The sequence below is a fragment of the Bison bison genome, unplaced genomic scaffold (assembly GCF_000754665.1).
Source record: "Bison bison bison isolate TAMUID 2011002044 unplaced genomic scaffold, Bison_UMD1.0 scf7180017864330, whole genome shotgun sequence".
Classification (NCBI taxonomy): Eukaryota; Metazoa; Chordata; class Mammalia; order Artiodactyla; family Bovidae; genus Bison; species Bison bison.
Window position 1 is genome coordinate 9,860,107 of NW_011494902.1, and position 15,876 is coordinate 9,875,982.

The 15,876-nt window shown below is 36.8% G+C and overlaps 1 protein-coding gene across 1 annotated transcript in view; it reads right to left on the reverse strand.

The window, feature by feature from the left end:
• LRP1B (low density lipoprotein receptor-related protein 1B) overlaps nt 1-15,876 on the reverse strand; it is a 1,806,191-nt gene that overhangs the window by 678,693 nt on the left and 1,111,622 nt on the right. Inside the window, exon 32 of the mRNA XM_010853706.1 lies at nt 1,188-1,337. Within this exon, the coding sequence (XP_010852008.1) occupies nt 1,188-1,337 (150 nt within the window). The remainder of the gene's footprint in view (nt 1-1,187; nt 1,338-15,876) is intronic.

Consider the following 15,876-nt stretch of genomic DNA (forward strand, 5'->3'; position numbering starts at 1 on the left):
GGTACACATATATAACCATCCACTTGTTAAAAGAAAAAAATGTTAATTTACTCAAGGTTGGTTCCCATATGGCACTGATGTCATGTAAGATGCACACCACTGACCCAATATATACATAATGATTTCATCCAAGTTTTTTCTTTACTTTACAGCAGAAAACAAAATTGGTGTTTTTATTGTTAAAATGGACTACTGTGCCATTTCTTGAGATTTTGTTCATAGCAATGAGTTCTGTAAGTTTAGTATTCATTTCCTACTCACAGCAAGGTTGGTAGCAATCATGTTAGCAGAAATAAATTTTTATAAAGCCTACATTTTTCTATAAGGCAATGATTTTTATAGTACATAAATTATGTGATATGTATATACATTCACTGAAAGTCATCCCTTGAAATGTTATGACATATTTGTAACATGCTTCCTCTACTTATCAGGTTCCTTGGCTACAGTATTTGCCAGTGGCTTGATTTCATGAAGTTTATTGGAACTCAGTTTTTGAAAACATAGTATGAATGTTGTTTTGGGAATTGTTGCAGTTTATCAAACCATTTTAAGAATTTAAACTCTGCTGTTTTTATTCAGGTGATTTAAACGATGTACAAATACACAAAAATCATTTTTTTCTTCTTAATTTGGTAAAGTCAAGTAATACAAACTAATCTCACTTTCTTATTGCTTTATGAGACAATTTTAAATAAATTTCTACTCTAACCACTTGTCAGGTATAATCCTTGTGCATTTGTGTATGTATAAAGCATTTTCGTGAAAGAATTTAAATCATTAGTCAATGATACTGTGGACTTGTTTTTTCAATTATCTGTGTATATCAAGCTATCCTTTATAAGCAGAGATAAGATTTTTCTTTATTTTGACAAATACCCACTGCCATTGCACTTTAGAATATTATAGTAGAACATGGAAAATAATAGTTAAAATAATATCAATAATAATAAGCCAAGAATCAATAACAGTGAAGTTAGTATTGCTAACAGTCCCTGACCTGGATAATCTTATAAGTTTGTTTGATAAGGTTAAGAAAAAAAGAAAAGAAAAACTCTCTTAGAGATGTGCAACTTGAATGTGCTTCTAGTGTTAATGGAGCAGTAACTTTTTTAAGCTTTTAATAGGTCATAATTAATCAAACCCAATCAATACAAGCATCCGAGATATAGAACCATTGTACTTACCCATGATGGTTAGGGCTGTAGCTTTTGTTAATTCTTCTTTCATTGTCTCTATTACTTCTAAATTACTGCCATCCAGGTTGCATCTATTTATGGTTCCATTTCCTGAACTGATCCAATAAAGTTTGTTTTCCACATAGTCTATTGATAGACCTGTAATTAAATGATACAACTTAACCATAACGGTAGCCACTTAAACTGTAATATTCACCTAGCACTGGATTTGGGGGAAAGAATAAGTTGCAAGCTCAGATTTTTGTTTTTAAAAATATGATCTGGCTAACAGGGAGATTCAATACTGTTTTAACTATTAGTCAAAAAATATACTTTTATAACACAATGGTTATCTCTGATTATCACAATAATCTTGCAACTTTAAGACTGCTTCATTCTACAGATAAGGAAAACAATACCCAAAATAGTCAAGAAATCTATTTGAGGCCACAGTAGGTAAGTGGACATTCCAGAGATTTTAAGGTTTCTATTTCTAAATTGAGTGTTTTCTTTCTTCATTATACTGCTTTGCCTCAGAAAGCATTACTGTGTAACACTTATTAGGGATACTTATTTTATTAATGAAATTTCTAATTTCCCCTTTACTTTCAGTAAAATCTACCTTAGAAAGTTACAGATTTAAAGTGGTGGTTTTCAGTACTCTTCAAGTAAATCCAAAGATAGAATTTCAACAATTAATAATTTCACTGAAGTGTGGCAATGAATTGAGCTCATTTAGGAGCTGTCATTGAGAAATAAACCATACAGAAAAGAAGTGAACCAAGCCAATGGCTTAAGACCATTGTCCCTGCAGGATGTGTCACTGTAAGTTCACTTTATAGTAGTTTATGAACAATTCCCTACATTATAGGGGTGTTCTTGGTTTTCAAATGTCTCAGGACACGTACATTTTGGTTGCCAAGGATATACATCTAATTAATTATAGGCATAATCAGTAGGTTCATGATCCACCCACGTTATAAAATGAATGCTGTGGCTTCATGTTGGTGTTCTGTGACTCACAACTATTAATACTTGTGAAAGAAGCATATATGGGCACAAAGCAGGCATACAATAAATAATCTGTTTATGGGACCTCCCTCACAGAATGAAGTGAATAAAAAAGTCCCTTCTCTATTAAAACAAAACAAAACAAAAAACCAAAAACCTAAGATAAAAAAGGAAAAAAAGAGGAAAGGAAGAAAAGGTAAGAAAAAAGGGAAGATGGAAGAAAGAAGGAAAACAAACAGAGAATCACTGAGTTCAATTGCACGGAAAAAGTGATAACATAGCTTAATACTCTCAACTACAGTTAGTGAGCTGACCAGTTTTAATCAAGTAGCAACAATAAAACAAGTCTATATAATATCCAAGCTATTTACTGACTTATTGGTATGTTTTCTTGATGAAAGTCTGGAAAGTTTACCAGGAAATCACAAGGTATAGAATTAAACACTGAAGGGATAAAGTTTTCAAAAAGAATTTTTATAAATACTGTGGGTCATTAGCTTTCATTACTATCACAAAATAATCAAAAGCTACATAGTCATATTCTATGAGATAATATTTTCATGGTGAAAGTCATTCATCATTCTTTTGTTTTCTTTTTAATGAGAGAAAGTTTGGTTATTCTGTATGTAGTTCCTAAGCCACCACCATATATCTTTTCTAGTATAAATAAATTCTGGTTTAGACACCTTAATGTTATAAGTGGTCTATTTTACCTTCTACTTAGTTGGCCATCTAAAGCATATAATTCCATCTTTAATTCAGCTGAAGCATATCTTTACTATAGATTTATGGTTCAAATATAACCCCAAAGTTTCTGTTGCTGAATTTTCAACAGGAATCAAATTAACAAATTCTCTTTAAGGCAGGGTATCTATCACCCTAGATATTCTAAATTTTATTTCTCAATCAAGTTAAATCATCAGAGAATTATTTGCATTTTTAGATTGTTAAGGCTTTGTCTCTCTCTCTGAATTTCTTCTGAATTGGACTTTAGCATTTGCTCTTGGTATAAATGAAAGGTGCCATAAGAAGTAGCCATAGGAAACCCACTGTTATACTTCACAGGATATAGTGTCTGAAATAATACATCACACTGTGACCTCTTTATATAAGGACCCGTGGGAGGAATTTCTCTCAGGGCTCAGTGCCAGGAAAAGCTTTATGTGGAAAATATAAAGATTGTAACTGATCATATTTCTGTCTTTGCTTTGGCTGCAAAGAAACCGAAGAGTCAGATTTGTGACCCATCTCCAGCACTTGTAAAGCAATTGCATTTATACCACAAACTTGCCTCCTGGCTTCAACAGAGAGTTCTAATTACCCTACACCTTGACTTTTAAAATTAATATTTCTGTCTATTTCATCTTAGGGAATGTTTTTAAGTGTCCTCAACCCTTATCAGAAAAACATCTACTTTTGCTTTATTAACTACGCTAAAGCCTTTGACTGTGTGGATCACAACAAAATGTGGAAAATTTTTAAAGAGATGGGAATACCAGACACCTGACCTGCCTCCTGAGATATCTGTATGCAGGTCAGGAAGCAACAGTTAGAAATGGACATGTAATAATAGACTGGTTCCAAATAGCAAAAGGAGTATGTCAAGGCTGTATATTGTCACCCTGCTTATTTAACTTATATGCAGAGTACATCATGCGAAATGCCAGGCTGGATAAAGCACAAGCTGGAATCAAGATTATTGGGAGAAATATCAGTAACCACAGATATGCAGATGACACCTCCTTTATGGAAGAAAGCAAAGAAGAGCTAAAGAGCCTCTTGATGAAAGTGAAAGGAGAGTGAAAAAGTTGGCTTAAAGCTCAACATCCAGAAAACTAAGATCATGGCATCTGGTCCCTTCACTTCACGGCAAATAGATGGGGAAACACTGGAAACAGTGAGACTTTATTTTGGGGGCTCCAAAATCACTACAGATGGTGACTGCAGTCATGAAATTAAAAGACACTTGCTCCTTGGAAGAAAAGCTATGACCAACCTAGATAGCATATTAAAAGGCAGAGACATTACTTTACCAACAAAGGTCCATCTAGTCAGTTATGGTTTTTCCAGTAGTCATGTATGGATGTGAGAGTTGGACTATAAAGAAAGCTGAGCACCAAAGAATTGATGCTTTTGAACTGTGGTGTTGGAGAAGACTCTTGAGAATCCCTTGGACTGCAAAGAGATCCAACCTGTCCATCCTAAAGGAAATCAGTCCTGAGTATTCATTGGAAGGACTGATGCTGAAGCTGAAACTTCAATACTTTGGCCACCTGATGAGAGGAACAGACTTATTTGAAAAGACCCTGATGCTGGGAAAGTTTGAAGGATGGAGAAGGGGATGACAGAGGATTAGATGATTGGATTATATCACCGACACGATGGACATGAGTTTGAGTAAGCTCCGTGAGTTGGTAATGGACAGGAAAGCCTGGCGAGCTGCAATCCATGGGGTTGCAGAGTCGGAAACGACTGAGTGAGTGACTGAACTGAACTGAACAACCCCTTTTTGGAAAGAGAGGGTACATACTGAATATGCTCAACTCCACACTAACCCACAATATCAGAACTTTCTCAACTAGCTAAAATTCTGCAGTTTCTAGACTCAAACTTAGGTTTTGTAAAGCAGTGACACAGAGCAAGGAAATTGCAGATTTGGGGCCATAGTTCCCCAGTTTCTACTACTCTACATCTTTGTTCCTAGATTGTGAGTGCTGAGGGGAAAGGAACTGTGTGTTCGTGAGCTTTTTGTCTTTAGCACAGAGCATGATGCCTAGAGCAGAGATAAAATTATAAATCTTGAATGAAGGTATGGGTTATTTAATTAACTCCATTTTGAAATAAGTTGTCTTCAAGGAGTTCTACCTAGTAAAGTTGAATTATCTCCACAACAATTTCCTTTAAATATACTACCTATCTCCATATATTATGAAGATAGGGATGAAGCACAGTGATTCAATAGAGCTACTTGGTATGGCTTAGATTTTTTAATATCAGTGTTAAAAAAAGTACTTTAGGATTAATAATTTAAGGTTCACAGGGAAAAAAAGTAAAGTTCCTATTTTAACCTGTATCTGTATTCACTTAGCCACCTACATATACCTTTCTCCTGTCAGATATATTAGTTAATCCCTGAATGCTCTTGAGCATGTTTATTTCCAGATATATACAAGAGAATTGAAATATTTAAAAAATCTTATTATGAATTTAGAAATTGGTTACATATGTTTTCATAGATTAGTATGTTTCGAAGCAACTATTTATAAATCTCATTAATATAAATATTTTTACATACAACTTAAAAATTGTGTTATTATGTTTAGGTCTTAGCAACACTGAAGAATTAATTGGTATCCTTCTATTGGAATAATTTCTGAATCAGATCTCTGTTTCAAAAGATAAATCATTTAGCAGTGAACACAGTGGTTTTGATGCAATTGAAGCTACTTATTGCTTTTAGCATGCTAAGTCAATAGCCATGAGAAAACAGATCAAATGTGAGCACGCCTATAAAAGTGTCCTGGAAGGTACACAAATAAATGTAATTATGCCTGTACTGGAAGATTCTCAGTGTGGGTGACTAAGACTAAAAAGTCCTGAAAGGGCTCTAAGGTCTGTCTGAAGAATATGCCATTAGTGCATTACTAATACACTCTGCATTAGAGTCCTTTCTGCCAGATATATTTATTTTTAAAATTATCTGGATCTGTTTATCAAATAGATAACCCAGACTCAATAATATAATAGGTATACCACCGGAAGAAAAGTCATCACTTAAATTGAAAAAACTTAATGATAAGGAAAACTTATCTTTTTACTTATCTTTTCTATTACTGAAAGGAGCAGAGATAATCTATCTGCTTTGATTCTAACACTCATTATTTGAAACCAAGATTTCCTTTAATTTATTATTTTGTTTGAACATTTTGATTAAAACCATCTTACTTTTAATTTAGACAATATGACTTGCCAAAATGATGTAATTGCCCTCATAATGGAAACATTCCATACATTGGTAAAAGAAATTACACAATATTAAAATAAATATAATTAACAATATTTTCCACATATCACTAAAAAAATAAACAAATAAGTCCCTTAAATTTTAAGTAGAGACTCAAAATTTAATTTTGTTACAACTAAGACTGAAAAGTTCATTTTTATGTGTCTCATCTCTTTTCTTTTTTATATGACTCAAAATAAAATCAGGATAACATCAACTTAGAATTAAAACAAAAATGCAAATATATAGAAAAATTTTTAAAAATTAAGGCTTTCTGTGGATAATAATTATCTAATTTTTTCCATCACTTATCAAATTTAATTTCAAGATTTTCATCCCTGGGAGTGCATTATAATTATCTGAAAAGCTATTAAAAATACTGATCCCACCCCCAGAAACTCTAATTTAATTGATTTATGTTGGTCCCAAGCATCAGTATTTTTAAGAAATCTCTCGAGGTAATTTTAGAATATAAAATGTAAGGACATTTTTTTAAACACAGCATAGTTTTGTAATCTTTTAAATCTGAATATTTAATAGATTTAATGAGGCCTTTTAAATTTTGCTGGAAAGTGTATAATGATGAGATCTTTGGAAACATAGAAATACTAAAGATGTAGATGGGGAAAAAGACATACAGTGGATATTTTAATGTAGATGATTAACTTCAAGGCCTCTAGCCATCCATAATAAATAACACTGAAATCTTCCAAATATTTTCTTTGTAGTGTTATGTTCAGACAGTAGAACACAATCCCTTCAGCTTCTGGAACTGTGAAAGCTGTAAAAAACTAGCTATTGAAAACACATGAATAATGCTGAAATATTATAAAGTTGCATCCCTTACAATACTTGCAGAATAATTATAATGTTCCAGATATTCCAAAATGGAGATATTTTCAGAGTTCACCAAAACAGGAATGATTATTCCTGAGGCAGAGCTTTCTCTGGAACACTGAACTTTTAACTCCAAGGGAGCAAAGTTATTCCATGGAGAAGTAGAATAGGAGTAAGTGCCTACTCACCATTGGGCTATCTCAAGAAATGTTCTCTTCTGAAAACACTTAGGTTTTTAAGTTAAAGAATAAACATCCTGAGAAAGTCCAAAGTACTCTTTGTAGTCTATCTCTGGCTTCTTTCTGAAGTAAACACAAATATAAGCTGCTACCCTCTAATTACCTTGTCTGTGAGGTTCTGGGTTGATCTGACACAAGTCTAGGTAGCCTTTACCTGGCTATACGCTCACTTCACAATTGTTAGGTTGTAGTAATAAGAATAATTCCCTCATAGACTAGTGTCTGACACATAGACATCCTTAACAAATGCTAGGTTTTTGTATTTCCTTTTAAACTAAAATCCTATTTCTAAAATTTACAACCATCTCTCTGGTAATTCCTACAATTGATTATTTTGAGATAATTTGATAATGAGAAATACTCAGATTTCAGACTTAATTTGTAATTCAGTATTTTCTCAATTATACAGGTACATCAAAATTTAAAACTTTGTTCTATAAAAGCCAATAAAAAATATGCTTCAGTCTGGGACAAAATATTTGCAGTCCACATATCCAACAAAACACTAGTATTCAGAAAACAAATCTCAAAATTCAATAGTTTAAAAAAAAACAAATTAGAAAATGGGAAAAATAAATGAACAAAATTCTCACAGAAGATATACAAATGACAAATAAGTGCATGGAAAAAATGTTCAGTGTCACAAGAAAATGCAAACTAAAATGACAATGTGTATCACTACAGAGGAATGACTACAATAAAACTAGTGACAGCAGCAAACACTGTTAGGATGCAGGAAAAAAGCTATCACTGACTTATTGCTGGTAGGAATGGAAAATCGTACAGCTACTCTGGAAAACAACTGCAGTTTCTTACGAAATTAAGCATGTTATTACCATGCTGCTGCTACTGCTGCTAAGTCGCTTCAGTCGTGTCCGACTCTGTGCGACCCCATAGACGGCAGCCCACCAGGCTCCCCCGTCCCTGGGATTCTCCAGGCAAGAACACTGGAGTGGGCTGCCATTTCCTTCTCCAATGCATGAAAGTGAAAAGTGAAAAGTGAAAGTGAAGTCGCTCAGTCGTGTCCGACTCTTAGCGACCCCATGGACGGCAGCCTACCAGGTTCCTCCATCCATGGGATTTTCCAGGCAAGAATACTGGAGTGGGGTGCCATTGCCTTGGTCCCACTAATTGAACTCCTGGAAATTTATCCCAGAGAAATTAAAACAGATATTTACACAAAAACTTGTACATGAATGTTTATAACAGCTTTATTTATAGAAGTCATGAATCCCAGCAGAATCCTATGACCCTCCTGGGCGCAAAAGCCTTTTCCTGTCCCCTTCCCTGAGGGCAGGTTCAAACAGCTGTTATTCAGGGAATGGAGGGAATGTGGAGACAAGGAAGGAACAGTCAAGAAACAATAGTGCAACCATTGGAGCAGGGTCCTGGTCCCCTTCAAGGGATATACATTACATTTTCTTTGAGCTTTTCTGCAGAACTAAAACTTCCACCAAATGAAGATGTCAACTACTTGATGAAGTACTCTTCCAGAGAAGGTCACAGTTAACCATCATCACCTGATACCAGATGATCTCCAGATTGAAGGAATGTGAGCCCTGCAGGCACCCTGATCCTTGTCCTCATCAGCAATTCCCCCTTCCACTGGAAGATTCCTCACCTCATTCTTCCTCATCCCCCCAGGTTGAAACACAGGATTTTAAGGGCATTAGCCTGCTGTAGCCCCCTTTACCTGGCTAAGAAATAAAACTATTCTTTTCTACTTCACACAAAATTCTTATCTCCAAGATTTAATGTGGTGTCCATGTATAGAGGCCACATTTGGTTTCAGTTAAAAATTAGAATCTCACTTCCTTCAACAGGAGAATGGTTAACTAAAGTGTGCTATGTATATATCATGGCATACTACTCAGCACTACAAAGAAAAATAAAAAATCTATTGATACAGGCAACAACTCTCCCAGGGATAAATGCTGAGTGGAAAAAAGGCAATCCAAAAAGTTATATACTGTATGATTTCATTTATGTAACACTTTAAAATGGCAAAATTTTAGAAATGGAAGACAGTGTGGTAAGAGAAGGGGGAAGAGAGTACATATGAAATAGGTAATAGAAAAGATTGGTGTGATATTGGAATTATTCACTATCTTATTTTGCCTTTATTTATTTCCCCTACTTTCCCACAGAAATTGATTCAGTTTATTCAGTATTTTGACTCTGGTATTAATATAAGAAACTATATACATGATAAAAGTGTATAGATCTGAATACACACATACACACACACACAAATGAATACTAATAGTACATAATCTGATTAAGATTGATAGATTGTATTAAGGTCAATATCTGAGTTGTAATATTTTATTCCTCAATAACTCAGTTGGTAAAGAAACCATCTGCAATGCAGGAGACCCTGATTCGATTATTCCTGGGTCAGGAAGATCCAATGGAGAAGGGATAGACCACCCACTCCAGTAGAGTAGAGAAGGGACCGACCACCCACTTGGGCTTCCTTTATGCTCAGCTGTTAAAGAATCCACCTGCAATGCAGAAGACCAGGATTTGATCCCTGGGTTGGGAAGATTCCCTGGAGAAGGGAACAGCTACCCACTCCAGTATTCTGGCTGGGAGAATTCCATGGACTGTATAGTCCATGGGGTCACAAAAAGTCAGACACGAATGAGCGACATTCAGTTTCACTAATATAGTTTTATATAATATTCCAATTGGGGGAAATGAGATGAAGTATATATGGAACCCTTCTGCATTATTTTTACAACTGCATGTGAATCTAAAATTACCTCAATAAATTTTCAATTAAAAAAAAATTTTTCAGTAAAAAGTTGAACATGTAGGGCAACAGATTATGTCACTCTAAAACTGACCATTTTAAAGATTATCTTGAGTTGAAAATGATTAAGAAACAAGAGACACCAAAAATAAAAGTTTTCCGCCCCCCTCCTTTTTGTTTTTCTTTGCTGTGCTTAGTTGCTTCAGTTCAGCTCAGTTCAGTTGCTCAGTCAGGTCCACTCTTTGTGACCCCATGAATCACAGCATGCAAGGCCTTCCTGTCCATCACCAACTCCCGGAGTTCACTCAAACTCATGAAGATGGAGTCGGTGATGCTATCCAGCCATCTCATCATGCTCTGTTGTCCCCTTCTCCACCTGCCCCCAATCCCTCCCAGCATCAGGGCCTTTTCCAATGAGTCAACTCTTCGCATGAGGTGGCCAAAGTATTGGAGTTTCAATCTCAGCATCATTCCTTCCAAAGAACACCCAGGGCTGATCTCCTCTAGAATGGACTGGTTGGATCTCCTTGCAGTCCAAGGGACTCTCAAGAGTCTTCTCCAACACCACAGTTCAAAAGCATCAATTCTTCTGTGCTCAGTTTTCTTCACAGTCAAACTCTAACATCCATATATGACCACTAGCCTTGACTAGACAGACCTTTATTGGCAAAGTAATGTCTCTGCTTTTCAATATGCTATCTAGGTTGGTCATAACCTTCCTTCCAAGGAGTAAGTGTCTTTTAATTTCATTTCTGCAATCACCATCTGCAGTGATTTTGGAATCCAAAAAAATAAAGTCTGACACTGTTTCCACTGTTTCCCCATCTATTACCCATGAAGTGTTGGGACCAGATGCCATGATCTTGGTTTTCTGAATGTTGAGCTTTAAGCCAACTTCTTCACTCTCTACTTTCATCAAAAGGCTTTATATTTCCTCTTCACTTTCTGCCATAAGGGTAGTGTCATATACATATCTGAGGTTATTGATATTTCTCCTGGCAAACTTGATTCCAGCTTGTGCTTCTTCCAGCCCAGCGTTTCTCATGATGTACTCTGCATATAAGTTAAATAAGCAGGGTGGCAATATACAGCCTCGACGTACTCCTTTCCCTATTTGAAACCAGTCTGTTGTTCTATGTCCAGTTCTAACTATTGCTTCCTGACCTGCATACAGGTTTCTCAAGAGATAGGTCAGGTGGTCTGGTATTCCCATCTCTTTCAGAATTTCCACAGTTTATTGTGATCCACACAGTCCAAGGCTTTGGCATAGTCAATAAAGCAGAAATAGATGTTTTTCTGGAACTCTCTTGCTTTTTCCATGATCCAGCGGATGTTGGCAATTTGATCTCTGGTCCCTCCTCCTTTTCTTAAACCAGCTTGAACATCTGGATGTTCACAGTTCACGTATTGCTGAAGCCTGGCTTGGACAATTTTAAGCATTATTTTACTAGCGTATGAGATGAGTTTAACTGTGCTGTAGTTTGAGCATTCTTTAGCATTTCCTTTCTTTGGGATTGGAATGAAAACTGACCTTTTCCAGTCTTGTGGCCACTGCTGAGTTTTCCAAATTTGCTGGCATATTGAGTGCAGTACTTTCACAGCATCATCTTTCAGGATTTAAAATAGCTCAACTGGAATTCCATCACATCCACTAGCTTTTTTTGTAGTGATGCTTTCTAAGGAAGCCCTACTTGACTTCGCATTTCAGGATGTCTGGCTCTAGGTGAGTGATCACACCATCGTGATTATCTTGGTCCTGAAGATCTTTTTTGTACAGTTCTTCTGTGTATTCTTGCCACCTCTTCTTAATATCTTCTGCTTCTGTTAGGTCCACATAATTTCTGTCCTTTATTGAGCCCATCTTTGCATGAAGTGTTCCCTTGGTATCTCTAATTTTCTTGAAAAGATCTCTAGTCTTTCCCATTCTGTTGTTTCCCTCTATTTCTTTGCATTGATCTCTTAGGAAGGCTTTCTTATCTTTCCTTGTTGTTCTTTGGAACTCTGCATTCAAATGAGAATATCGTTCTTTTTCTCCTTTGCTTTTTGCTTCTCTTCTTTTCACAGCTATTTGTAAGGTTTCCTCAGACAGCCATTTTGCTTTTTTGCATTTCTTTTCCATGTTGATGGTCTTGATCCTTGTCTCCTGTACAACGTCATGAACCTCAGTCCATAGTTCATCAGGCACTCTGTCTATCAAATCTAGTCCCTTAAATCTTCTTCTTACTTCCACTGTATAATCATAAGGGATTTGATTTAGGTCATACCTGAATGGTCTAGTGGTTTTCCCTGCTTTCTTCAAATTAAGTCTGAATTTGGCAATAAGGAGTTCATGATCTGAGCCACAGTCATCTCCTGGTCTTCTTTTTGATGACTGTTTAGAGCTTCTCCATCTTTGGCTGCAAAGAAAATAATCTATGTGATTTTGGTGTTGACCATCTGTTGATGTCCATGTATAGAGTCTTCTCTTGTGTTGTTGGAAAAGGGTGATTGCTATGACCAGTGCATTCTCTTGGCAAAACTCTATTAAACTTTGCCCTGCTTCATTCCGTATTCCAAGGCCAAATTTGCCTGTTATTCCAGGTGTTTCTTGACTTCCTATTTTTGCATTCCAGTAGCCTATAATGAAAGGACATCTTTTTTGGCTATTAGTTCTAAAAGGTCTTGTAGGTCTTCATAGAACCATTCAACTTCAGCTTCTTCAGTATTACTGGTTGGGACATAGGCTTGGATCACCGTGATAATGAATGGTTTGCCTTGGAAACAAACAGAGATCATTCTGTTGTTTTTTAGACCGCATCCGAGTACTGAATTTTGGACTCTTTTGTTGACCATGATGGCTACTCCATTTCTTCTAAAGGATTCCTGCCCACAGTAGAAGATATAACAGTCATCTGAGTTAAATTCACCCATTCCCAACCATTTTAGTTCTCTGATTCCTAGAATATTAACATTCACTCTTTCCATCTCCTTTTTGACCATTTCCAATTTGCCTTGATTCATGGACCTAACATTCCAGGTTCCTATGCAATATTGTTCTTTATAGCATCAGACTTTGCTTCTATCACCAGTCACATCCACAGCTGGGTATTGTTTTTGTTTTGGCTCCATCGCTTCATTCTTTCTGGAGTTATTTCTCCACTGATCTTCTGTAGCATATTGGGCACCTAATGACCTGGGGAGTTCCTCTCCTCTTTCAGTATCCTATCATTTTGCCTTTTCATACTGCTCATGGGGTTCTCAAGGCAAGAATACTGTAGTGGTTTGCCTTTCCCTTCTCCAGTGGACCACATTCTGTCAGACCTCTCCACCATGACCCACCTGTCTTGGGTGGCCCCACACAGCATGGCTTAGTTTCATTGAGTAAGACAAGGCTGTGTTCTGTGTGATCAGATTGGCTAGTTTTCTGTGATTATGGTTTCAGTGTGTCTGCCCTCTGATGCCCTCTTGCAACACCTACCGTCTTACCTGGTTTTCTCTTACCTTGGACGTGGGATATCTCTTCACGGCTGCTCCAGCAAAGTGCAGCTGCTGCTCCTTACCTTGGACATGGAGTAGCTCCTCTCTGCCCCCCTGCGCCCTTGAAGTTGCTTCAGTCATATCCAATTCTTTGCAACTCAATAAGCTGTAGCCCCCCAGGCTCCTCTGTCCATGGGGTTCTCCAGGCAAGAATACTAGAGGAGGTTGCTATGTCTTCCTCCAACGGATCTTCCTGACCCAGGGATCAAACCCATGTCTCCTACACTTCAGGTGGATTCTTTGCCCACTGAGCCACGTGGGAAGAGGCTTACCTGTTAATCACCAGAGATAAGTCTAGACTCTTACCAGCCCAGAGATAGCACTGAAAGGAATTTACTAAAATGACCCTTATCTTTCTTTAGTTTTTCTCATGTAATTACCTTCTTATAGCTTGCTTTCTTTAAGTCTAAAACCTTTTCCCTTTATCTTTCTATTTCTCTACAAATTAATGGCTTTATCAAATTGCCAACATAAACTGGATCATTGAAAAAGCAAGGGAGTTTCAGAAAAAAATCCACTTTTGCTTTATTGACTACACTAAAGCCTTTGACTGTGTGGATCACAATAAAATGTGGAAAATTCTTAAAGAGATAGGAATCTCAGACCACCTGACCTGCCTCCTGAGATATCTGTATGCAGGTCAGGAAGCAACAGTTAGAAATGGACATGGAACAAAAGACTGGTTCCAAATCTGGAAAGGAGTATGTCAAGGCTGTATATTGTCACCCTGCTTATTTAACTTATATGCAGAGTACGTCATGCGAAATGCCAGGCTGGATGAAGTACAAGCTGGAATCAAGATTGCCAGGAGAAATATCAATAAACTCATATATACAGATGACACCATCCTTATGGAAGAAAGTGAAGAAGAACTAAAGAGCCTCTTGATGAAAGTGAAAGAGGAGAGTGAAAAAGTTGGCTTAAAACTCAATATTCAGAAAACTAAGATCATGGCACCTGGTCCCATCATTTCATGGCAAATAGATGGGGAAGCAATAGAAACAGTGAGACTTTATTTTTGGGGGCTCCAAAATCACTGCAGATGGTGACTGCAGCCATGAAATTAAAAGACGCTTGCTCCTTAGAAGAAAAGCTATGACCAACCTAGGTAGCATATTAGAAAGCAGAGACATTACTTTACCAACAAAGGTCCAACTAATCAAAGCTATGGTTTTTCAAATAATCATGTATGGATATGAGAGCTGGACTATAAAGAAAGCTGAGTGCTGAAGAATTGATGCTTTTGAACTGTGGTGTTGGAGAAGACTCTTGAGAGTCCCTTGGACTGCAAGGAGATCCAGCCTATCAATCCTAAAGATCAGTCCTGGCTATTCATTGGAAGGACTGATGCTGAAGCTGAAACTCCAATACTTTGGCCACCTTATGCGAAGAACCGACTCATTGGAAAAGACCCTGATGCTGGGAAAGATTGAAGGCAGGAGAAGAGGATGACAGAGGATGAGATGGTTAGGTGGCATCACGGATGTGATGGACATGAGTTGAGTAGGCTCCGTGAGTTGGTAATGGACTGGGAAGCCTGGCTGCAGTCCATGGGGTCGCAAAGAGTCAGACACTACTGAGCGACCTAAGTGAACTGACTGAAGATGATATACACACATGTTCACACCACTCCTTTGAGCTATTCTTCAGTGTGTTTCTCTCACATGCATGTGTGCTACACAAGTTAATAAGCTCTGTTTTTGTCTTTTGTCAGTCTAAGTTCTAGGGCCCTAGCCAGACCCTGGAAGGAATAAGGTAGATGCAATAACCTAGGAAGATAGATGAAATAATTTTTTTTTTATATTTTTTTCTCCAACTGCAAGTATCTATATTGTTTTTATATTAACTTGATCTAAATTATTGCTTGAAATAATCCCCTCAATTCACTCTGCTTTAAGAAGCCACTGATGACCTACAGAGCTACAGAACTAAGGTAATAACTTCCTTGATATTTATTTTATCAAGTTAAGATTTTAGCATCTCCTCCATTCTCCTTCATATAAATCATTTTACCTGGGACAATTATTCTATCATTCAAGTTCTTAATGACTGGTAAAAATTATGTGCCTTGTGAAAATAACATGCAAAATTAGAAGAAACCCAGAATTAGTGACAAGCTTTTGTTAAGAAGTGGTTTTATTTTTTTCTAAAAGATCATTTTAAAAGGTTTAATACCTATACAGATGACTCACTGGATATGTCCCCGATGCTGGGGAAGATCAAGGGTAGAAGGAGAAGAGGGCATCAGAGGATAAGATGACTGGATGGCATCACTGATGCAGTGCACATGAACAGGGGCAAACTCTGGGAGATGGTGAGTGGCAGGGAGACCTGGCA